Source organism: Tachypleus tridentatus, chromosome 13 (assembly GCF_004210375.1).
Source record: "Tachypleus tridentatus isolate NWPU-2018 chromosome 13, ASM421037v1, whole genome shotgun sequence".
Taxonomy (NCBI): Eukaryota; Metazoa; Arthropoda; class Merostomata; order Xiphosura; family Limulidae; genus Tachypleus; species Tachypleus tridentatus.
The window spans coordinates 125,278,550-125,304,106 of record NC_134837.1 but is presented as its reverse complement, the minus strand read 5'-3'; the positions used below and the strand labels follow the sequence as shown (position 1 = coordinate 125,304,106).

General features: G+C 33.8%; 1 protein-coding gene across 2 annotated transcripts; it reads left to right on the top strand.

The window, feature by feature from the left end:
* The first annotated feature begins 309 nt into the window (after positions 1-309).
* LOC143236004 (ubiquitin carboxyl-terminal hydrolase MINDY-2-like) lies at positions 310-25,557 on the top strand. Of its 2 annotated transcripts, XM_076474186.1 has the most exons (10): positions 310-445; positions 7,660-8,387; positions 10,359-10,505; positions 11,075-11,181; positions 11,814-12,004; positions 12,689-12,831; positions 14,380-14,567; positions 16,025-16,135; positions 18,516-18,639; positions 21,161-25,557. In XM_076474186.1, the coding sequence occupies exons 2-10, from the start codon at positions 7,770-7,772 to the stop codon at positions 21,173-21,175; spliced, it is 1,644 nt and encodes a 547-aa protein (XP_076330301.1). In that variant the 5' UTR covers positions 310-445; positions 7,660-7,769; the 3' UTR covers positions 21,176-25,557. The 2 variants fall into 2 exon arrangements, with proteins under 2 accessions (XP_076330301.1, XP_076330302.1); XM_076474187.1 differs by lacking the exon at positions 16,025-16,135.

Genomic DNA, 25,557 nt, shown 5'->3' with positions numbered 1-25,557 from the left:
AACTCTACGTAAAACATTTTCTCAACCCAAACGAGCCGTTTTTACATATATATAATGCTGATAAAATTCGCACTTACTCTTCGATTTGATATATATTTCTACTATGAATTAAACAAGTTTAGTTTTTTTTTTGTTAATTTATTTTGAGTATGTTTAAAACAGATTTATAAACTAAAAAGTTTTCAAAATGTTATTATTTTTCATTTTGTTAAGTATAAATCTGAGTTTTTTATTTGCAAATAGTTTAGAAAATTCTAAATGAACATAAAGTGTTTATCATCTATAATTTGCTTTTTTTTGGTTATGTAATACACTTCGTGTTGGACAAAGTAAAATTCCTTTTTTAAAATAAAATATTTAAGTACGTTGCACCAGAGGGCGAAAAGTAGTGGGGATTAGGGAAATTATTTTTGCTTGCACTATACAGTAAATTTCCATAGACAAGGTAAAAGTTTGAAAATAAGATTTTAACGTACAGTTGATTTTTTTTTTTTACCTCTTATATGAGATTGTACTATTCCCCATATCTTAAAATATAAGGAATAATATACAATTTTACTAATTGTAATGTTCTAACTATGAAAATATTTTGATACAGACGTAATACCGCTAGTATTTAGTGATACTGATAGTAATAATAATTAATATACACAAGTATTTTACGCTTTTTACTTTTTTAGGCTTACGCGTTTACATTAATTTTTACGTGCAGAATTACAGTTCAAATCAAATGTGTTTTGACCAAAATTCTAAGAACAATTTACTAATACTCTTTTCTTAACTTTATACTGTAGTAGTAGTAGTAGGACTAGTAATATTAAACTACAACGTAAGGTGGTGCTCTAGACAACTAATAACCAGTGAAAATATTTGTTAAGGCTGAGCCAAACATAATCTTTTAAGAGCAAAAGATAAAAATATGGAGTAAATCAAATGGAGGTAGTAACTTCATAGCAGTATATCATTAAGTGTTGGAAATAGCAATATATATTAGTGGTAATAAAAGAGAGAGATGTATGTATCTGAGGCATAACTGAGATTTTTTAATACACTTTGGTGGTTTACATAAACATAATAGTAGATAATTAATATATTGTACAATTAAACATATTATTATGTGCACATCCTTAGTTGTCACTGTGAGAAAAACCTGTACATTAGATAGGTAGAATGAAGAAAATGTTGTAAGCTGTTAATCAATTCTCCATATTTTATAGCCACAGGATAGCAGGTATAACAAACTTAGTATTCCAAAAATTATTTAATTTTTAAGTTTAAGTTCCAGGAGGTCTAGTTCAATCTACACTTTCATCAAAGTGTGTTATTTAGTTATTACTAGTTTTAGAGAATTCCACTTCTCATCGGTAACTCGAATGCTAGTTAATCAGAGATAAGCTGGACCTATGTCGTAGTAAAAAGTATAAAAACCTATACACTGGATCAGTGAAGTGAAGACAAAGTATGTTTGATACTTTTCACTGTGATATAGGTCCAGCTTATTTCTCTTTCGTTAACTTGTTTGAGGTTACTGATGAGAAATGGAATTCTCTGAAACTAGTAATAACACACTTTGGTCAAAGTATAGATTGATCTGGACTTCCCTTGAACTTAGACTTCAGTATTAAACAGTTTTTGAAATGCCAAGTTTATTTATCCTAATGTATAATCATATTTGATTTTGAACTTGTGCCCCTCGGTGTGGATTCCTGTACGTGGTGAGGGGACCTCCCAGGGAAGGTTCTGTTATATCTGGTTACCTTCTCTGGGATCTAAACATTCACCCACGTGTTTGCCGTGCGTGGCGACCTGTGAAGGGGAGGAGAGGATCCTGGTGGTTGAGGGGTCCAACCCTAACACACCACTTTGGCCTCGAATTCCTGTAGACGGGCGACCTTTGGGTGGCATCCCTTGGGTCAATCGGCTGGTCCACTTGGGCTAGAGTCAACCAAGTACCAGTGTTGGATATTCTCAACAGGTATTGTGGACATTGTGCCTGATGCTTGTGTTTGGGTATAGTGCTCATGAAACCCTGGCGTTGCTGCATTGTCCTTGCATGACTTTGTAGTGCGTCCCCTTGTAGGGCTTCATGGTGGGTGGCGTCAGTGGGTACCGAAATTTTTCCTTTTTCCTATGGATCCTCCAAAAAATTTAAGTAAAATTGTAAAAAAACAGTCAATGGGTAAGCGACCACGTCTTGAATACTCAGAACAGCAATCTTCAACATCAGTAACACACGTACCTCATTTTCTTATGTTACATTCTCTTTTGAAAAAACCTTTAGGGCAAATGTCCCCTTTTTTTTATTCAAAAGGGACTTGCTGGCTTTCCAAAGTCAGTAAAGAAACTTCGATCTGGTGACATATTGGTTGAAACATCCACATCCCAACACAGTGAACTCCTCTTGAATTCAAAGGCAATTGGGGATATACCTATTGAAGTTACACCCCATGCCACCTTGAATTCTTCACGAGGAGTTATTGTTGAAAGGGATTTGAAGAACGTTCCTGAGTCAGAGATTCTCGCTGCTCTCTCCACTCAAGGAGTTTCTGCAGTGAGGCACATCTCCACTCGCAAAGATGGAGTTACACTGCCAACAAATACCCTCGTTTTAACATTTACTTCACCACGTGCACCTGCCACCATCAAGGCAGGTTATCTCATTTGCAGGGTTCGGCCATACATACCAAACCCTCTTCGATGTTTCCAATGTCAGAGATTCGGCCACTCAAAGACATCTTGTCGTGGTTCCCTGACATGTTCTCGTTGTGGAGGCAAGGACCACGATGCCTATGACTGTGACATGAATCCACATTGCGTAAACTGCAATGGTTCTCACCCCTCTTACTTTCATTCTTGCCTAAAATGGTTGGAGGAAAAAGAGGTGCAGCGTTTGAAAACGACACATAACATTAGTTATCCTGAGGCTCGGAAATTGCTGTCCACAACTCCATCTCGGACATATGCTGCTGCACTTCATTCCACAACTACAGTGGGAGTGCAGACAGATCTCTCTGTGCCTCCAAGAGAATCATTTTCAAAACAAATGAAAAACCTTTTGACCTCCGTGGTTAAAAAGGTTGATGAATCGACTTCCACACCCATCTGTTCCTCCCATACCTTCCAACAAACCTCAAGATCCACGTCCTTCAGTTTCAAATACAGGCATTTCTTCTGATACATCTTTTTCTCCCACCACAAGAGACAAAACAATTATTCATTCACGTCCTCAGTCACTGGATTCCCCTTCCAATAACAAAAACCTGCCCACCCGACCCAGAGCAGGATCCATGGAGGTTGATAGACCTCCTCCAACTAAAGACAGTAAAGAAAAAAGACGTGGTCGTAAACCAAAGGGTTCTCCAGCCACTTCACCTACCCATTCTTAAAAATGGCCACCTTGATACAATGGAACTGTCGAGGTTTACATTCTAATCTGGATGATATCAAAACGCTGATTGCTTCCTACCATCCTGTTTGTCTTTCTTTACAAGAAACATTTCTCAAAACTGCTGATACTGTCTCCATTAGGCAGTTTTCTCTGTACAGAAATGACAGGTTGTGTGATGGTCGAGTACATGGAGGGGTGGCACTGTTGGTTGATCAACACGTGCCCACCCTGTCTTTGTCACCCTTGGAGGCTGTAGCCATCCGTGTTTCCTTGGGTCATACCATCACTGTTTCTTCTCTGTACCTGTCCCTGGAGAAACATACGATCAATCAGATCTTGATGCTCTCGTTGAACAGTTGCCATCTCCATTTCTAATCCTAGGGGATTTTAATGGACATCATCCTCTCTGGGGAAGTGCTATTATTGATGGGAGGGGCCGATCTGTAGAGTGTATGCTCTCTGATTACAACCTATTTCTTTTCAATATTGATTCTTATACTTATTTTCATGCACCTAGTCAGTCCTTTACCACTATTGATCTCTCAGTTTGCTCCCCTTCATTATTCTCCCATTTTTCATGGAGGGTTGACAGTAATCCTCTTGGCAGTGATCATTTTCCGATCCTTTTGAGAGAGACTGGCCGTGGTCGATGCCACCCTACCCGCGTGCCCCGGTGGAAGCTGGATCAGGCAGACTGGTCCACTTTCACTGCTCTCGCAGAACTTGATCCTGCCATCGTAAATCAGCCATCAATAGACGACTGTGTAGCAGCAGTAAATGACTGTATTACACATGCAGCTGCTCAGTGTATTCCTAAAACCTCGACACGTTTTCCACGATATCCTCGTCCGTGGTGGAATCCTGCTTGCCACTTAGCACGGAAGGCTCAAAAGTAGGCCTGGGATACTTTTCGTAGATATCCCACACTTTCAAACCGGGTTGCTTTCCAACGGGCCCGTGCACATGCTAGGTGGGTAAGACGTCAAAGCCAGAAGGAATCTTGGATTAAGTTCGCAACCAGCATATCTTCTACCACCAGTTCCAAGATCATATGGGACAGGATTTGAAAGGTTAATGGGTGCTACAATTCTGTCCCCCTCTCGATCTTACTCTCTGATGGTCAGGAGGTGACTGATGTTCAGAACATCGCTAACACTCTAGGTGAAAGCTTTTGCCGGGTATCTAACACTTCTGCTTGTTCCTCCACCTTCCTGGCCATCAAGACTTGGGCAGAGCGATCACCTCTTTCCTTTCGAACTGACTGTTTCTTTGACTATAATTGTCCCTTTACCCTGGTGGAACTAAAAATGGCCCTTCATCGGTCTGCTAGTACGTCTGTTGGACCTGATGATATTCAGTATGACATGCTGCACCATCTATCTCCTGCTTCTCTTGATGTCCTTCTGATTGTTTTCAATCGGATCTGGCAGGAGAATGTTTTTCTTGATGCCTGGCGCCAGGCTATTATTTTACCTTTCTCTAGGCCAGGGAAAGATCCCAAGATTCCTTCAAACTACCGTCCAATTGCTTTGACGAGCTGTCTCTGTAAGACATTAGAAAGGATGGTTAATGCTCATCTTGTTTGGTTCCTTGAATCAAACAACCTCCTCTCGCCCACCCAATGTGGGTTCTTTCGACAGCACTTCACCACAGACCACCTAATTTGTCTTGAAACATCTATCAGAGAAGCCTTTCTCAACCGCCAACATCTTGTATCAATATTCTTTGACGTAGAGAAGGCTTGCGACACAACATGGAGGTATGGCGTTTTGCGAGACCTCCATACATGTGGGTTATGTGGCCATCTACCCATGTTTATTAAAAAATTTTTAATGGACAGGAGATTCCGAGTTCATGTGGGTTCGACACTTTCCCGTTCTTTTGTACAGGAACTTGGAGTCCCTCAAGGCTGTGTATTGAGTGTTACACTCTTCAGTATAAAGATCGGCAGTATTTTAAACATATTTTTTCCCAGGGTCAGTCTGTAACATTGGACAGAGTTATTGGTGATGGTGACTGTGTCCACCTTGATAATGTTTTTAATTTTTTAATGGCCATTAATCTTTTTAATCTCATTTAAGTGTTGCATATTTATTCATTACACTTTTTTAATTGTGGTTCCTTTTTTACAGTTTTAATCTCTCTCATTCAATTTGACATTGGACAATGGCCAGAACATTAAATAACTCGACACCAGGACTGGAAAGGCCAACTTCAGGTGACTAACGCTACTGTTTGAACTATCCATTTGAACTACTCGTTAGTTGTCCTGGCGAGTTGTTATACTTTTGCTGCATATCATTTCACACTTTTACTGCTTTACTTTTTAGTACTGGTCATATTGACTCATAACCCGGAACCAGGACTGGAAAGACCAACTTCAGGTGACTGACGGTGGTTTTTATACTTACCTGTTAGTCTTCCTGGTGGGTTATTATCATTACCATTCTGCTACAGGTAGTTCTTTACAACTTTGTTGACTGGATGTCAACATTGGTTTTTACGCCATTTTCTGTTTTAATTGCCGTTTTGCTTTTATCTTCAATTACTTTTACAAATTTTACTCCATTTACTTGACTTTTATCTTTTTACTGGACATTTGGCTACTCATTATTACGATTTTATGGAGTGTCTTTTAAAACTTTTATTCTTTTACATTTTGATAATAGCTGCTATGACACATAACCCGGAACCAGGACTGGAAAGGCCAACTTCAGGTGATTCACGGTGATTCTTGAACTTACCTGTTAGCCTTTCTGGCAGGTTATGATCATTACCATTTTGCTAGAGTAAATATTTTACAACTTTGAAGACTGGATGTCACCATTGGTTTTTACGCCATTTTCTGTTTTAATTGCTGTTTTGTTGTTACCTTCATTTACTTTTACAAATTTTACTCCATTTACTTGACTTTATCTTTTTACTGGACATTTGGCTACTCATTGTTACAATTTTGCTATGTATCTTTTAAAACTTCTATTCTTTTACATTTTGATACTGGTTGCTGTGACACATAACCCGGAACCAGGACTGGAAAGACCAACTTCAGGTGACTGACGGTGGTTCTTGAACTTACCTGTTAGTCCTCCTGGCAGGTTATGATCATTACCTTTTTGCTAGAGTAAATACCTTACAACTTCTTATACTCTGCCTTCTATCTTAACATTGTAGACTAGGTGTCAACATTGGTTTTATACTTGTTTGTTTTACCTTTATTTCCATTTATGTCTATTGCTACATTTATTTATTTTTTTTAGTATTTTTTTTTTTTACATTTTTACCGAATGTCTGGCGCATATAGCCTCGCTGCTTTGTGCCATAAAACACTAAATCAATCAATCAATCAATTTGAACTTGTGGAAATGTGTATCATTTTGAAATTTTGTCAGGAATTATACAGATTTCATATTTTTTATTAAATCCTCACATAAGAGAGATCATATGTTTCACCAGTTCTTCAAAAGAAATATTGCATTTCTCTTTGGTCTTCTCAAAAGATAGATTACATTTGCATCAGGTATAATGCATTTTGTATCTGTTCATTACACAAGACAGATTTAAGGAAAGCATGAAAAACCCTGCATTTGATAAACAAAAGTTCAAAAAAACTAAAGAAAGGGACTGGAAGTCTGAGGAAAAGAGTATGAAGAATAGTTGATTGGTGGGTAGTTACAAGCCAGTAGAGCAAAGTCCAGAAAGCTAAAGATAACTTGAATTATGGACTAGGTTAAGACTGCTGAACAAAAACATAAAGGTAACAAATATGAGGAGGCCACTCAGCCATCTTGCTCATTTAGTTGGAGATCCAAGAATTTCATTAAACTATTTTTAGAAGGATCCCTTTGTGGCATTGGCAACTTCGATAACCATTTATCATAATGTTGGTTGGCTTTTTGTTTGTTTTTCATTCGTGCATATTAAAAATAGTCGACAGTGAAAATTAGGACAATAGGGGCAAACAAGCTAGTAGTCACTGAAAGATAGAAAATGGTTAATTGCAGCATAGACTGAGTTATCAAACTCTAATACATTTGAAGAGTATTAGTAAGGTTGTAAGAATTTTGAAGCATATTCAAAATGTTGATTCTGATTAATTGGATATTAATTATTTCTCTGCCTAAATGTTGAAACATTATAAGACTATTTTTAAGGGTTATTGTTTGTGAACTTTTCCTTCCTAATCTGGCACTGTAACCCAAGTTAGAATACATTTTTCATTGTTGTAATGCTCTCTGCACTATTTATATGCCAGTTTTATTACCTTTCTTTAGGATTGTCTATACTGCACAGCTTGTGAAAGATTCTGTCAAATGTCCACCTGTTGATAAATGTTTGACCAGCTATTGTAGAGTTAAAGAAAAGAATTCCACCTATTTGGAAAATGCTCAATGCAGATGAGGCACCCGTGAAAGACCTTGAGATATCAGGAGCATCTACTAACGTGGGTACGTCATTAGAAGAAACAGATGTCAGTGAAAACCAGACATTGTCTGGACTGTCTGAAGAAGCTGCTGCTGTGGAAAAATCCATAGAAGAATTAAATGTTAGCAAAGGACAGACTAAAACTGAAACAACAACAGTTTGTAATCATATAGATGTTCAAGGTAATCAGATCTCCGAAGTTAGAAGTTTGGCAACAGATAATACCACTGAGGAAAAAACACAAGCTTTACATGATGCACAAGACAGTATTATTTCTGTAATTGAGTTGAGTGAAACAAAGAGGAACTCCAATCAGGATGTGCCCAATGATTTGAAAATTCAGAAGAGTCAGAAAAGTGATGATGGGGATCATACAAGTTCCAGTTTGACTGTTGATGCAAAAGCAGAAAAAATTGAACATCTACCATGTGATTTCAGTAGAACTGCTTTTGAAATTGAAGCATCATCCTCCCAAAAAAGCAACTCTGCTTCATCCAGCCCAACCAAAATTCACCAGTCTGCTTACCATATAAAGTGGATTGACTGGAAAGACAAAAAAGTACCAGTTATCACACAGGTATTTTTTAATATTATCAGTACTATCCCACAAGTGTTCTTTAATCTTGTCAATATCCTCACATGGGTATTGTTTAATCTTGTCAGTATCGTCACATGGGTATTGTTTAATGTTGTCAGTATCATCACATGGGTATTGTTTAATATTGTCAGTGTAATCACACAGTTATTGTTTAATGTTGTCACTGTAATCACACAGGTATTGTTTAATGTTGTCAGTGTAATCACACAGGTATTGTTTAATGTTGTCAGTGTAATCACACGGGTATTGTTTAATGTTGTCAGTGTAATCACACGGGTATTGTTTAATGTTGTCAATGTAATCACGGGTATTGTTTAATGTTGTCAGTGTAATCACACGGGTATTGTTTAATGTTGTCAGTATCATCACACGGGTATTATTTAATGTTGTCAGTGTAATATCACACAGGTATTGTTTAATGTTGTCAGTGTAATCACACAGGTATTGTTCAATGTTGTCAGTGTAATCACACGGGTATTGTTTAATGTTGTCAGTGTAATCACACGAGTATTGTTTAATGTTGTCAGTGTAATCACACGAGTATTGTTTAATGTTGTCAATGTAATCACACGGGTATTGTTTGATGTTGTCAAAGTAATCACACGGGTATTGTTTAATGTTGTCAGTTTCATCACACGGGTATTGTTTAATGTTGTCAGTGTAATCACACGGGTATTGTTTAATGTTGTCAGTGTAATCACACGGGTATTGTTTAATGTTGTCAGTATCATCACACGGGTATTGTTTAATGTTGTCAGTATCATCACACGGGTATTGTTTAATGTTGTCAGTATCATCACACGGGTATTGTTTAATGTTGTCAGTATCATCACACTGGTATTGTTTAATGTTGTCAATGTAATCACACTGGTATTGTTTAATGTTGTCAATGTAATCACACGGGTATTATTTAATGTTGTCAGTTTCATCACATAGGTATTGTTAAGTATTGTCAGTATCATCACACGGGTATTGTTTAATGTTGTCATTGTAATCACACGGGTATTGTTTAATGTTGTCAGTATAATCACACAGGTATTGTTAAATATTGTCAATATCATCACACGGGTATTGTTTAATGTTGTCAGTGTAATCACACAGGTATTGTTTAATGTCAGTATCATTACACGGGTGTTAAATATTGTCAGTGTAATCACAGGTATTGTTTAATGTTGTCAATGTAATCACACGGGTATTGTTTAATGTTGTCAGTGTAATCACAGGTGTTGTTTGATGTCAGTGTAATCGCACAGGTATTGTTTGATGTTGTCACTGTAATCGCACAGGTATTGTTTGATGTTGTCACTGTAATCGCACAGGTATTGTTTGATGTTGTCACTGTAATCGCACAGGTATTGTTTAATATTTTCAGTGTAATCACACAAGTATTGTTTAGTGTTCTCAGTGTAATCACACAAGTATTGTTTAATGTTTTCAGTGTAATCACAGGTATGGTTTAATGGTGTCGGTATCATTGCACCAGTATTATATATTGTCAGTGTAATGACAGGTATGGTTTAATGGTGTCAGTATCATTGCACCAGTATTATATATTGTCAGTGTAATCACAGGTATGGTTTAATGGTGTCAGTATCATTGCACCAGTATTATATAATGTCAGTTTCACCACACAGGTATGGTTTAAGTATCACTTATATTTACAGTAGTTATGGTTTTGTGAAGAATAATGTTTGAACGACACTGTGAAGTTGAATGTAGTGTTGTGGTCATTGTTTTATAATTTCATTGTTTTGAAAATAAAATGCAATATTTTAAACTGCTAAAAATGTATGGTTAAGATTGAAAGTGATCTCATAACAATATTACAGTTGTTTTTAAGTAGACATTTCTAAGTTCTAATAGTAGATTTTTTTAAGTTTTTACATTTTCATCATATTACAAGTCTTTTTTAAGCTGTATTTCATATCCTGAGTTTTGTCTTTTATCCAGAATGAAAATGGTCCATGTCCACTAATAGCTATCATGAATGTGTTAATCCTGAAAGAAAAGATAACATTACCATCAATGATGGAAATCATTACTCCAGGTCAGTTGATGGAGTATTTAGGAGACTGCATCTTGGAGAATATGCCAAAGGTATGTATGCTATTCTCAGTTTAATGTAGACTACTTTGAGAGATGATGCTGTTACTGTTTTTCTTTCCTATAAGCCTTTCCAGTTCACCAAGTAGGGCTTACCCAAAGAAACTGGAAACTCCACATATCACAAGGATGTCACATGGCTATAAAATTAAACTGAAGTACATAACTTTTATAAGTTACTGTAAAACAATGAAACTCGAGTTTTTATTGTTACCCAATATTTGTAAGAATAACAAATAAAATGTTAAAAATAATTAATTTGTGGGATTAATAGAAAGATTTCAATGGAACATTTGGCATGAATTGATGAATAGATGTAGTTGTGGTTTTTATGGCAACTTTCTGAGAGTTGGGCCACATGTAACAATATTGTTTACTATGTTTAGCTGAACGATTAACATTTTTGTTACAAAGTTCTTTTAAACTTGAAATAAATTACTTAGCTTAGACAACTTGTCTTTAAAACCTCTTTGTATAAAAGTTTTGTTAAGTGGTTTTGAATAACTTTACTCATAAGTAAGTGTTACAACATTTAATTTAAAAGCCAATGTTTTTGTTGTTAGAATATTTCAGAAGGAGCCCAGCTGAATTATGAGCAAAATATGCATGATGCCATGTCAATATTGCCAAAATTACAGACAGGCTTAGATGTTAATGTAAGGTTTACTAGGTAAGTTATAAAATGAATTTGGGAAAAGCAAGAATTAACACAAAGTAATTAAATAACTTAACCAGTGACTTGCACTAAACGTTTTCAAATGTATGTTGATTAGTGATGCTGGTGAATTATAAAGTAACTTAAATAGACCCATTAAGTCACAATGGTTTATAAATGGTGGATCAATATTTTCAATATAGAAAAGTTTGACCTCAGGAAAATTAGAAAAGAATATTTTACATAGATTCTAGTTTTAAGTTTTTTGGGTTTCTAAAATATTTACAATTAACAAGTTACCAGTTTTAAATATTAAGTGAGAATAACCCTAACAACTATGTACAAGTTTTGTTCTTAATGCAGCTACAGGTGTAGAAATGTAACAAGTGGGTTTTGGTTTTGTTGTGAATGATGTCACATTGAAGTATTTCTGTTCACACTGATATTTTGTCATCTGTAATATCCATTCATTAAGAATGTTTTTAAAGTTTTTGCCATAATCTTTTGAAAGAGCTGACTAGTGTCTGATATTTGCAGCATGTTATATTTAAAGCTTAAGTGTTATGTTCAAAGACTTAATGTTTCCCGTTAGGTATTGTGAATGAGTTACTTTGTTGGGTTAAAAGATGCATTTCATGTGACTGTAGTGTGGATCACTTTGAATACACACCCGAGTTGATTGTGTTTGACCTGCTTCACATTCCACTTTACCACGGCTGGCTGGTTGATCCCCAGTCGCCCGAAGTTCAAACGGCAGTAGGAAATTGCAGCTATAACCAGTTGGTAGAGAATATCATTAACAACAAAGCATCTGCTCGAGAAGAAGTGGTAACAGAAGGTACAGAATTCTGACACAGACTTTGTTATATCTAAATGTCTTAGTAAGAAGATATAGTCAAGGAATGATCACCTGGATAACTAAAGCACTTTGTATGAGAACTGAAAATGTATTTTGTACTTGTAAAAGGTTTAATCAACAAAGCATTTATTTTATTATTTGTTTTTTGTGTTTATTTGTTTATGAAAACTTGTTCATTATTTCTTTATTATAAAGTTAACTAGCTGATAATAATATACTTTGTATTTTAAATGTTTTTGTCATCATTAACATAAAGCTATTACCCAGTAAACACATAAAGCTGTAAATAGTTAAATTTGAGCTTTAATTCTAAAATATTTGGAATAAAATCGACTCACTAGTCTGTTGTACACGTTATTAATTGGCTGAGGTGGCTTCAGTGAAGAAAGACTTATTTTTGATGTCTCAGAACACTTAAAAGTGTAAGAAAAACTCACTTGAAGTAAATTTCCAATTTGTATAATGCTTTACAAAGTATGCCATGCATGAAATAATGTATAAGGTATATTTTAAAAATTTGTTAATGAAAATGCATTCTGGGAAACATTAAAATTATTCTATACCATGAGGGGACAGTTTGAATCATATAGCTGACATGGGTGGTTCTGTGTGTCACATAAGATAATAGTATATGTTTACAAATCTTTCAATTTTCTTTATTAGCATTGCTTGCTGAAAGTTTTCTTGGGAAGACTGCTTCACAACTCACGTACCATGGTTTGTGTGAATTAACCTCAACACTTAAGGATGAAGAACTGTGTGTGCTGTTTAGGAACAATCATTTCATTACTCTGTACAAACGAAAAGTGAGTTTGTATTTCCAGTTTATTTAACAAAATCATGTTGGTGGTACATTGTATCTCTGGAATTAAACTTCTGTAATGTTTATCCAAGATATTCTCTAGTGATGAATTACTCTTGTGAGTCATGGTGGTTTTTTTCATTTTTTACACAAATATTTTTTTCTTTTGAGTTTAATTTGTTAAGTAAATCATGTATAACGGATTCAAACGACTTGATCAGTGTGTCCATGAATTATTACTTATAAAACAATAAAGGTATTTATTAATAACCTTTTAGTTTTCTTGCTCATAACATGCCATTATGTGAATAACAGATTTTTTTGTAGGATACGTTATTATATATGTTGTGGCTTCCATACTGTTTAATCTTCATTGTGTTAAGAAACTGTAAAGGATGATCTTAATTTTTTTACTAAGGTACTGTAGAAGGAGGCAGGTGCTAAGATGACAAGGTAAGTTTTAAAATTATTCTCTTGAAGTAAAAATGTATCTCAAAATGGCTGGTATGGATATTAGAACTTTAATTGAAATGAAGTACAGAACAACGTTTTGACCTCAGGTCATCTTCAGGTTAACAAAGCGACCTAAGAAGGTAGAAACGTTGTTCTGTACTTTATTTTAATGAAAGTTGTAATATCCATACCAGCCATCTTGAGATACATTTTTAATCTCTTGAGTGGCCCCCACTGGCTCAGTGTTAAGTACGCAGAAATTTAATGGGTTTCAGTACCATGTTAGGTGCAGCACAGACAGCCCACTGTTGTATTTTGTGCTTAATACCCAAACGTATTTGTTAGTCTTCCATGAATAATAGTACTAAAAGTTTTGTACGTGCAGAATGTGAAATTCAAGAGATATTGACTGTTTAGCTAACTACAGTTTCTGTTTCTCTAGTCTCCTAAATTCCAAATATTTAAGGCATACTTTTCTCTTATTACTTCAACCTCTTTATATATACTTCGAGATTTTTGCTTATTTTAAAAATTAATCATTAATTTGTAAATATAGGTACTCACATAATTGTCCTTTTATTTACAAGTGTAGTACAGAACAAATTATGTTTTATACTATTGTTGTGAGGAATGACTTTTATGCTGAGGAAATGCTGTCTCGTTTTACAGATTTTTTTCTTTTGCAAAATGAAAGAAAATTGTAGAAACTGTAGTTATCTATGTCAGTTTCAACTTTTTTACATTTTACTACACTGTTAGAGATGTATTTTTCTTCTACATAGTTGAATTATTAGTTTTTGTTTCAAGTTTATTTACTGATTATAATCATTATTTTGTAAAAGGTTATAACTTTTACAGCAACAAAGAATATTTTTAAAAACTTGTATATTTTAGAATGATGTCACCAATGACGGGAATGTTATACGCCAAATGGTAACTGGTAATAAAATGCCTGTTTGAATGTTATGACTGTAAGTTGTTGATATTTATTTTAGTTTCTACATGTTTTGTCTTTTCATGTACTTGGATTGAATTTTTAGACTCTGTGTGTGTATAAACTTATGCAATAATTCATTGACTATACTTTATTGGGTGACAGGATGAGTTGTTCCAACTAGTCACAGACCAAGGTTTTCTGACTGAGAGTAAAGTTGTGTGGGAAACATTAAACAATGTTGAGGGAGATGGCCACTTTGTAGATGCCAACTTTGTTACAGTGCCACCAAAAGCAATAGAACCTGTAAAAGTTGACTCAAATCTTACCCCAGAACAGCAAACAGACCAAGAGTAAGTTCGAACTTTTATCAATGTCTGTAGTTACAGAAGTTTATTAAAATAACCACAGTTAATGGTCAACCATAATTATAGTTAGTAACTGACCAGGCTTTCATTCCTTTCTTTAACAGAGTTAACTTGCAAGCTAGTGGAAAAAATTTCATAAAATTCCATCAGTGTTATACTGAGAGCAAAATTTATTTCTTGATTTAAAATGTACACAGCCTAATGGTAAGTAAAGAGGCACTCATATAGAATGAAAACTTCTAAATAATTGAAACACGTACGAAATGGTACAAAATACCCAGTGGTATTTGTGGAATCTACCCTTTGCAATTAAAGACAAAAACACATCAAACTTACTAGATCTGTAATCTTGATTTGTAGGATTGCACTCCACTACTGACAGAAATCTGCTCCTAGGAGCTTGTAACACTAAAGGATGGACTGTGTATGGCTATGGAAGAATGTAATATCTTCAAGTCCTCATTTTGTTAGTCAGATCAAATTATTAGGAACCTTGTCTTGCATGAAGATGCTTGCTTGTCTGGTAAGCTGTTTATTGGTTCAGACTTGTAATTGAGAACTGTCGTGTAAGAAGTACTTGTACCATCAACTCTTATGTAACATCCCTTCAGCCACCACTGGCTGTGACCATTTGGTTATCCAACATCCAACCACCTGTTGTGATTGTCCAGCTGTACAAATTATATCTTGCAATATAATAGAAATACTGCTATAATTTGTTGTTGCTTAGAAAATTGTCAACAATAATTCCCCAGAGATTATTTATCAAAGCACTCGAGCTGAGCAAATCTGTACTAATCAGGGAAAAAAAAAAGTGTCCCAAAAGACAGGAAAGTGGGATCACATCTGTGTTGCTCCCTGCTGTCAACGTACAATACAGAATGGAGTAAGGACTGTTACCTCTATAACTACTCCATAGTTGTAGTCTGTGCTGTGAAGAGAATTTCTGATGGTACTTGCGCTAGCAGCAACTGTTTCACATAAATAATTCTGCACACATGACAAAGAGTCTGTTCTATTGGCTGTGCAGAAATCACTGTTGTGTGATCTAACTAGAACTGAAATGTTACCCTGTTCACTGTGGACAGTGGTAATACGAATGACCTGATGATTTCTGCCTGGGTTTGACCACCTTTCCTTTTTCAAAGTATGCAACTTAATTATTGTTGGTGTCTAGGATCCATTGATCTATGGCATGGCTGTTTGTATTTTCTGAATTATGTCTTATTTATTTGTTTGTGTTATTTACATACGACATCATGAAAATAATTGATTTGTATTCTTAGGGTGTCTATTTACTTACTGGTAACCAAGGTTTCATGCATATTATATTGGTAGTGGTAGTGTTTATTGTTCCAAAATCTAGTTATCAACTTGCATTGAACTGTGACATTTCTAAATTAAAGAGCAGTTTATAATGTAGAGTTTATTTAAAATCATAGCTATTTGGTGGCTTTGACCATGCAAGAGGAGCAACAGAAACAGGATGAACAACGAAGGATATGGGAGGAGTATAAACAGAAAAATCTTGGAGGAAACGATTCTATGACAGAGTGAGCCTGTCCTTTGATGCCCTACCACATCCTTGTGTCCAGTCCTTTGTTATTGTTGTTGAAGACTCCTTAAATTCTGTCTCTACTTTTTTGGAACTAAACTTTCAACAGACTAGTCTGATATTGATAACTTTAAGTAATGTCTTTTGTTGCACATGGTGATATGTATACATTTTAAAATTGTTTAAAGTAGAGATTAATATTGGAATGTGTCTATTAAATAATTACATCCAAATGAAGCCAAATAAGTAAACAAAATCATGAGGAAGGACTGCACTAAAAACAGCAAATCCCAATCTCTGATTAATTATATTATAACCATATATTTTTAAGCCATAAACAAAACACATTAACATGAAATAAACTACTCTGTATGCTTTTAAAAAAGATCTGAAGTTACAAGCTACAATGTGGGATTATAAAATATGTCTTAGATTTTGGAGGTGACTGCAGAAGTAGGACCCACATCTTGCTCTACTAATTTCTAAATTTCCAATCTTTATATGTGAAACTTGTGAATTGGAAGCTAAAGCTGATAGATGGTGTATCCCCACTGCAGTGTGGGTCCTGCTTCTGGAGTCACCTCAAAATTCTAGGATCATTTTATAATTCCATGTTGTAGCTTGTATCCTAGAATCTTTTAAAAAGTAGGCAGCATATTTTGTTTATTGTTTAAGAATTTGTGGTTATAAAAATATATATAGACACACACACATACATACAAGTTTGTCATGTCAGGTTACTATACAGACTGAAAAAAATTGCATAATTTATTAGAGAGAATACTTAATTGTTTTACAATATTCTTTTTTAAAGAAAACCTCTACACCTGAAATTCAGACTCTTGGTTCAGGCATTAGGGAACATGTCACAAGGTTTTAGTAAATTACATTCAAAATTTAAAGAATGTTCTTATTTTGGTATACAAATACTTTTGACATAAAGACATAGCTAATGATCCAAATCTTAATATGAATTTTAAATCCTTAATTTTATAAGACTGTAAAAAAATTTCTGATTTACCGTAATTATGGAATTATGTATTTACTCTTGGTATTTTGAACAAAATTTAACATAAATTACTTGTTATAATGTTGTCATTGCTCAAGCAATACATAATTTTCAGTTTTCAATCTCATTTGCTTACAGAGCCACGTTACATCTTCTTTTTTAGAACTTGCCAGCAGTTTTCATTGATGTTTAACACTAGTTATAGGATATTGTCACCTTATTTTGTATTTTACTATTCTGTGTTTTTTGGTGCATTATGTAATTAATTGAAGCACGTGGTATCAAAAAGTAGGGTTAAGTGTTATTGATGGTCAACAGCAAAATAAGAAAGATGGCCCAGTTAATAAGTCATATATTTATTGTTTTACATGTGTATTCTTGATTTATTGTTACAAAAGTAACTAAAATGTAAACATTTATAAACTTTTTAGGCTAAATAAAGTTAAAATAGGTGAGATAAATAATTTTTAAGAGGTACACTTGCGAGCAGCCTCTGTTTTATGTAATTTAATAGGTAATGTGAGCTACATGTTCACCCAGTGATATACACTTTATATGACAAGAATATTAGGCTCAAAGAGGCAATAAAAAATTAAGTGAAAGTATAAATAAATGTATAAAAGTTTTAAACTATTTCTAGTAAAGAAATGTAATTTCATTTGGGTGGCTAACCTTCTCAAACTTGAAATGGGAACCCCAAAATGGCAGTTTGTCTGAGACATTTTTAGTTAGGCAAGATTATGACATGCATGAAAATTATGACATAGCGTAGTGACCTCAACTGAATTAGGATGCCCATGCACCGTTGGTCTGCTTTGCACCCCTACCCCAATGCATTTTGGTAAACGACCCTTTTGAGCACAGACTGCACCTGAATAATGTACAAGTTAATCATTAGTGAAACTTAATCTGGTGGTTCAGTTGTTTAGGTTTAGGTTTTGTTTTGATAGTCATTTCTTTCCAACCAAATTTCATTGAAGTTTTTTTTAACTTCTGCTCCATCTACATTTTCAAAGTGACCATTTTAATTTCTCGCTTCACTTCAGAAAAATATAAAAGAAAACATTACTTCACCTGTATGGTGTTTGATAGGCTAATGGTTTGTTTTTAATTCTTAATGTTTTACTGCTCACCACCCCATTTAGGTACCTATACTTAAATGATGTTTTGTTGTGTGTGTGTGTACGTGTATATATATATTTGCCTTTATCCTGTCAGGAATATTTTACAGAGACTTAAATCTAATTGTAAAACAAGGTCAATTATTTACAAACAGACTGTATGAACTGTGCTTTTGTTAGTGTAGTAAGGAACAGAATCTAATCAACCTGCAGATAACGTGTGTATAACATTTCTGATCCTGTTACAGTGAGGAACTTGCTCGACGGCTACAGGAAGAGGAGAATAGGTATGCTGCTGCTGCCGAGACACAAAACCCGAGACGACAGAGTGGAACTGGCAGTAACAGCTCCAATAAAAGCAAAAATAGAGACGTACGTAGAACTAGGAAAGAAAGTTTTAAAAACTGCAGTCAAATTATAAACAATAAAGTGTACTTGTTTCCTTGTAAAACTTGACAATAATATATATATATTATTGTAATGGATGCTGTTGATCATAATAGTATAGTCTGTTTTATGATTGTAGACTAAAATTATTAGTGTATGTGCTCATGCTTTTGTCTTAATTATATCTTCTAAGTATACCTTTCAATACATAGAGTTTGAATGTAGTGACATGAATCTTGTTTTAAAGATATGTAATGAGCATTATATGTGTAAAACTGGCTCATTTTGGTTGAGAAAATATTTTACGTAGAGTAGCGAACAACGTTTCGACCTTCTTCAGTCATCGTCAGGTTCACAAAGAAAGAAAGAAAGAGGTAACCGACCGGAAGCTGACCACATGTTTGAAAGGGGTTGTGTAACTGAGTGTCGGAATGTAGAGGGTGTGCTTAGATGTTTAAATATATAATTTTATATTTATTTTATTATTTTTAATATAGGTATAAAAGTGTTCCTTTGTATTGGTTTATTTTGGGTTTAAGTTGTTGTATAAGTAAGGTGTCATTAATTTTATGTTTGTTTCTTTATTTAGTATTTGAGTGTTTTCTATGGTTATGTTCTGTTTATTTGACTTGCAGTTTTCGAAAACGTGTGAAGGTGACTTTTTGTGTTCTTTGAATCTGGTTTCCATTTTTCTACTTGTTTCTCCAACATAGAAGTCGTGGCAGTTATCACATTGTATTTTATAAATAACATTGGTGTGATGTTTGTCAGTGTAGTTTTTACATAGTATAGACCTCAGTTTTGTGTCTGGTTTTTGAATAAATTTGGTATTAACCGGAATGTCATATTTTGTTACTAATTTTTGCCAAATGTTGGTTATTTGTTTGCTGATGTCAGGAATATATGGTATGCAGCAGTATATGGTTTCATGATTTTTTGATTTGTGAGATATATTTACTTTTGTTGGTTGATTTTGCTTTCTATCTAGGTGTGTGCGTATAATGTTTTCTACGGTTTGTGGAGGAAACTTATTGATGTTGATGAAGTATTGTTTTATTTTGTTTAATTCATCGTTAGTTTTATCTGGTGAGCTTAGTTTTATGGCTGTGTTTATTTGGTTTCTTAGTATGTTGAGTTTTTGTTTTGTTTCATGTGCTGAGTCCCAAGGAATGTATAGTCCAGTATAGGTTATTTTTTGGTGTATTTCTGTGTTAAATTGTGTAATTTTGAGGTTAAGAAATGATATTTTATTGCTTTCTTCCTGTTCACCTGTGAAGTTAATGTTTTGGGATGTATGGAGTTAATGTGATTGAAAAAATTAAGTGTGTGTTCTGTAGATCTGAATCCTGCAACCGTGTCATCTACATATCTGTTTGCTCCTCTACATAAAATATTTTCTCAACCCAAACGAGCCATTTTTACATATATATTTCTCTACAAGTGGGTTTTCTATTCATCACTGGTAATGAGCATTAGTCCATGTTGTTTCTTGTAGTTGGTTGGGTGTGATAGAAGTTTTATTTTCCCATGTTTAGTAAGTCATCAGTATTAACACAGAGAACAAAAAATGGTGATTTAAAAATTAATTTTGGTCAGTTGTAAGAACAAAAGTTAATTTATAATAAAAAATAAACACAGTAAGAATACAACTTAAAACCTGCCAGATAAGAAGTAGCAATATTTTTATTTTTGTTATGTGCTGATAATTTTTTGTAATACTTGTATATGATGTGCTGATAATGTTTAGTAATACCTAGATGTGGTATGCTGATAATGTTTAGTAATAATTGGATGTCATGTACTGATAATGTTGTGAATACCTGGATGTAATACACTGATAATGTTTTGTAATACCTAGGGTGGCAGGGGGAGATGGGATGCCCCTGAGAGAGTTCTGACACCCATCCACCTTCCCCCCCAGTATAAGATTTTTAAGTCTTGTGTATCAGTTCTGTGATATTAAAGTGTTGAATTTTTTTTGCCTTCCCATAAAACCAATTTTTCACCTCCTTAAACCTCACTCCATCACTTGAATAAATCCTAGAAAGTGTTACTGGAACAACAAAAGTTCTGTGAAAATGACAATCAAATCCCTCTATTGGGTGAGACAAGAGTAATCAGAGTTGGCAATGGGTGCTCTTGTCTCTGTCTTTCACCTAGTCTGTCAGTTCATATGTAAGAATGGATATGGACAGATAGCTCTTATGTAGATTTTCTTAAATTCCAAGACACACATACAAGCATACTTGACAAGGAAACACAAGTATTCCTTTAAACTTTTAAAAAACACATTGGTTTCACTCAAGTAACTCAACAAAAATCTTATACCAAACTAGGAAATTTCAGAGAAGTGAAATGTCTTTTTTAAGATTTGTTTTCAGTCGTCCAAGAAAAGATGAAGTTTAGATAGATACTGAAGTCTCCTTATCAAATGTGGTTGTTTTAGAATATATTTCATATAAAAATATCAGCACTTTAATATGAAGGCAATGTTACTATTTTTCAGTGTGCTCTTCTGTGAAAGTAAACAATCGCACGACACACAAGCCTTTCAACACACTGTGGGATCAATTATGGTGAAATTGACTCACCTTGTGTATTGTCTTCAGAGTTTCCCTGATGTACTGCTGCATTGGGATACAAGAAAAGTGTACGTCTTTCAACATATGGATTCAACCAGCAACATGAGTGTTTTCTTCTTGTTTTTTTGTAAACTTAAGATGTGTTTTTCAGATAAAAGATAGAAATAGAGAAAAGAATGTTTCATGTTTCTTTTTCTTTGTTCGTTTGTTGTTACAACTTCAAGAAGTAATATTCAAGTTTTGTGGAATATGATAATAGAATTAATTTATAGAATTGTGAGTTATCCCACCTTCAAGTATGGACTTTAGGTGTAATTATCTGCACTAATGTTTCAGAACCTACATTTATTTTTTGTGATATACTTGGACATACTGAGAAGTGAATACTGTATTTATTTTGTTACTTTATAGTTTTCAGGCATCAGTTATGATACTATTTAATTTCCTATTATCTCGTGAGAAATATAATATAAACAAAATGCACTTTCCTCAAAAGAAAGCAGTTTTTAAAATTACTAGTTTCAGTACTACTATAAAATTCTGATTGAACAGTTTAAGTTCAGAGTTTGTGTTAGATTTGTGGTAATTTGTCAATTTGCAACTTCTTTACATAGTTTTGTTTAGAGCAAGTTTTGGTATTGAAAGTGTCTACCACATTCAGAGTTTAGGTTGATGTTTTAAAGTTCATAACAATTTGGCTAATCCAGATTGACAGTTTGGGGCCAAGTTTGAAAATTGAACAGCTTGTTCTACCCATTGTTTGCTCTGTCCAACCTCCAAAATGTCATATAACTTATCATTTGACTTTGTTACAAGATTTTAAATATGTATAAAAAACACTCAGAGAATATTTCATTTATCTACATTCACTAATACTGTAGGTTAAAAACAAACAAACATGGAATTGCATGGTATGATGCCACATGTAGCAGTGTAATCAGCTGCAACATATTTTGTATCATAAAAACACTCCATAATTTAGTTTAGCATGCCTCTGTGCTGTCGTATCCTGTTGCTGTAATAATTTGATGCCCTTGTATGCAACTTGAAAGTAACCACATAATTATTCAGCTTTCTAAAAGAACAGCATAGGCCTATAACAGCTTAATGAAGTGTACTGCTTTTCCTTTACTTCCTATAGGTACTTTTTAATTTCTATTTTTTGAATTATTTTTAGTGTCACAACGTTTTTTTTGCACTTGCAACACAAAACCATTTATCCACTTTTATCCTTCTGTTTTATGTGAAAGGGAAACACTTTTCATTCACAACAGCAGAGGAGGATGTAATGTCATTTGCTTCTCTTATGGTAATTACACAGAGAAGTAGTAGAGCTCTAAGTGTTTGCTGGGGTGTTACATTGTTAATTTTTTATATTGTACTCTTACAAAATGTAAGTGTACAGTCTGGGAACAAATTTAACCCTCAGCTACATGTACAAATACCTTACATAAATAACAGGGCAGTTGTGGAAGTCAAAAATGTAATGTTACAACAAATTAATAAATCATGATGAGGTAATGTGCTGTGTTACAGTACATATATCCTGACAAATGCTAGGCTTTAAATCAAAATCATAATAGTTTCTTCATAAAACTGTGATGTTTTTCATGATGGTAATGTGCCTTGATTGAGACCATAAAGAAACTTCAGAATGTAAAGATTAAGTGTTATGAGTCATTTAGCTAGCTTCTGACTTAGTAGTAATAGTATTATGTTCAACAGAATTTGTTTTTATAAAATGTGGGTAGTAATAAAACACTTTGTGGATGTTAGTGAATTAATTCCAAGTTCAAGAACGCAATTTTGGAAACTTTTCTGTATTTATAATTGTGCTAAGAATAGCCTGGGGTTGCATGGAAATCTTCAAAGAACATTAAAAAACAAACAACACCCCAAGCCTCAAAATTTGGAGGGTAATGAAGGTGAGTTACCAATGTATTTCACTAGCTAGCAATCAATGATAACATTTTGTTGCCTTGCACTTGAATGCAAGTGGTAACTCAACAGATCACTACTCAAAGTATAAAACTTATTTCCTCTCTTTAGCCTAATAGCAGATTGTATGCCTAACGGTTACGTTGCTGGCTCGAGGTTTTAACAGGAGGTACGCATCATAAAAAGGTTTGGAAACCAGTAGTTTGGAATAAGCAGTGGTTGAAATTATGACATTGGAATTCTATTTATCAAAAGAGAATCTACATGATGTTCAGGTTGTTGTACTATTTCTTTCAGTGATATACTGGAAAATAATATATGTACTTACTCACACAGCCTGAAACTCGGGCAAGTCCAAGGTACACATAATCCTGCTTTTGAATTATGAAATGACCTGATAGACTTTTAGTGTTAGAGCAGTCTTTGTTTATTTCTATAATCTTGATTTATTGTGAATTATCTGAAGACTTGGAATGATACAACAGTTGGTGGTGCACCTTTCTAAAACTTAGAACCACAAACTTGGGCTGTAGGTTTGTTTTAATATTGTTTAAACAGTTACTCATTACTATAGTTTCAGGTTGGTGTACTTGTTTCTTTTAATGAGTAGCTTTAAAACGGGAAAAGAAACTTTTAACCTGAATGATTGTGAAATAGGACTGTTTGATTGATGTTTATAAATAGTGTAATGTTATTTCTACCTCTCATTACTGATGGAATTTTTTCATGATCTGTTTACATGATTTCCTCTTGTATAAATGTTAATTTCTGTGTACTAAGTATCATTCACAAGAGCAGTTCCTTTATTTGACTTAAAATGAGCTATTTTAATGCAACTAAGCTTTCCTTATATCTGGCACTGCATGGCTAACATTATAAGAACATTGTAGTGAGAGTGATTTTGAAAGAAATTTATGGTTACTGTTGTTCATGTTTCATGTAGTTCCTGTTTCTCCTATCTGCTTCAATGCTCTACAAGCTATCACTTCCCATATTTTGCACAATTTCAGTTTGTTTCTACACAAAACAATCTTATTTTGTGAATTTCTTCTAACTGCAATTCCATTTGTTTCAAGACTGTTACTTTACCACCTGAACAACCTTCCTAAAGTCCTTATAGAACACTTGTTGATTGGGAATTACATTGCACTTAGTGTTAATAATGAAATGTGTGAAACAAACATGCATACAGAATACTATGGTTAGAAATCACTCTGGTTATCAGTGTACAGACACTAAATGTACATGGATGTTCAGTTTCATTTATTACATAGTTACGAGAACACTAGTGCTGGATTAGTAAGACTAGTTAACAACTTTGTGAATACTATATATGTGTATATTTTACAGTAGTTGGAGAAATGAAATGTTTGTTCACAAGGCCCATTGCAATGCAGACGTGTACACGTGATATTTCAAAGTTTATGAATTTTTGGTCATTAGCATTTATGTAGATAATATAGCTTTAGAAAATGAGCAAATTATTGCATATTCTGTTGAACTAATACTGTTTATTACTTTTAGCTGCTTACCATGAAATAAATCCTATTTTTTCCAGCTTAATAAAAAAAAACATTTAATGATTCAAAAACATATATTAATAAGATTATTAAGTTATAGGGTGTAATATCAAAAATTAGTTTTCTTATGGTATCAGTTTGCTTATATTAACTCCATAAATTAATGTAAGGAGAGAGATAAAAGCTTCTGTATTGTTGCTACTAAAGAAAATATTACAAAGACAATTGAAACCAATTTTATTATTATTTGTTTTAGAGATATTAAAATATTTTCTCACTGAAATAACTGTTTGCTTTATCCTGTATCATAAAATTTTATTGCATTGATTGATATCTCAACAATAATATTTGCCATTGTTTCACTACAATAAATACACAATGAGAGATCATGCCTGAGAAAGTGTAAGAAATATGAGTATTTTCTTAAGAATTTAGATTAAATTAACATAATTAAATTGGAAAAATTTGAATAATCAATTAACTGAGCCATAAATCTGTCAACTTGGGAAAATTTTGATTTATGCTACGAAGAATTGTAAACACTTAACCATGGTGTAGTATGTTAACTTGCATGTGTTTTTGCATAAATTAATTTCTGAGGAATTATTAGTGTTTAATATCAAGAATAATTGTCTTTATTTGAAACAGCTAATGTATGGTTTATTGTATATGTGAGCTTTAATTAGAAATGGTTTATATGTATTTGCCATACTTGGATCAGTAAAGTGTTGTACATTTCTGGTGTTGTCTCACTTAATTATTTTTATCTGTCCTAGTAAAGACTATTAAAAGGTATTTATAAGCATTTATGTTGTACAGAATGGAAAATTTTCTTTTTAAAATAAATGGTATATTCTCGATGA

Bases quoted from the DNA above. Each gene is read 5' to 3' on its own strand.
- LOC143236004 (XM_076474186.1), top strand. From the start codon at position 7,770: ATGCTCAATGCAGATGAGGCACCCGTGAAAGACCTTGAGATATCAGGA. The intron at 11,182-11,813 runs GTAAGTTATAAA...ATGTGACTGTAG, and splicing joins GTTAATGTAAGGTTTACTAG to TGTGGATCACTTTGAATACA. The intron at 12,005-12,688 runs GTACAGAATTCT...TTTCTTTATTAG, and splicing joins AGAAGAAGTGGTAACAGAAG to CATTGCTTGCTGAAAGTTTT.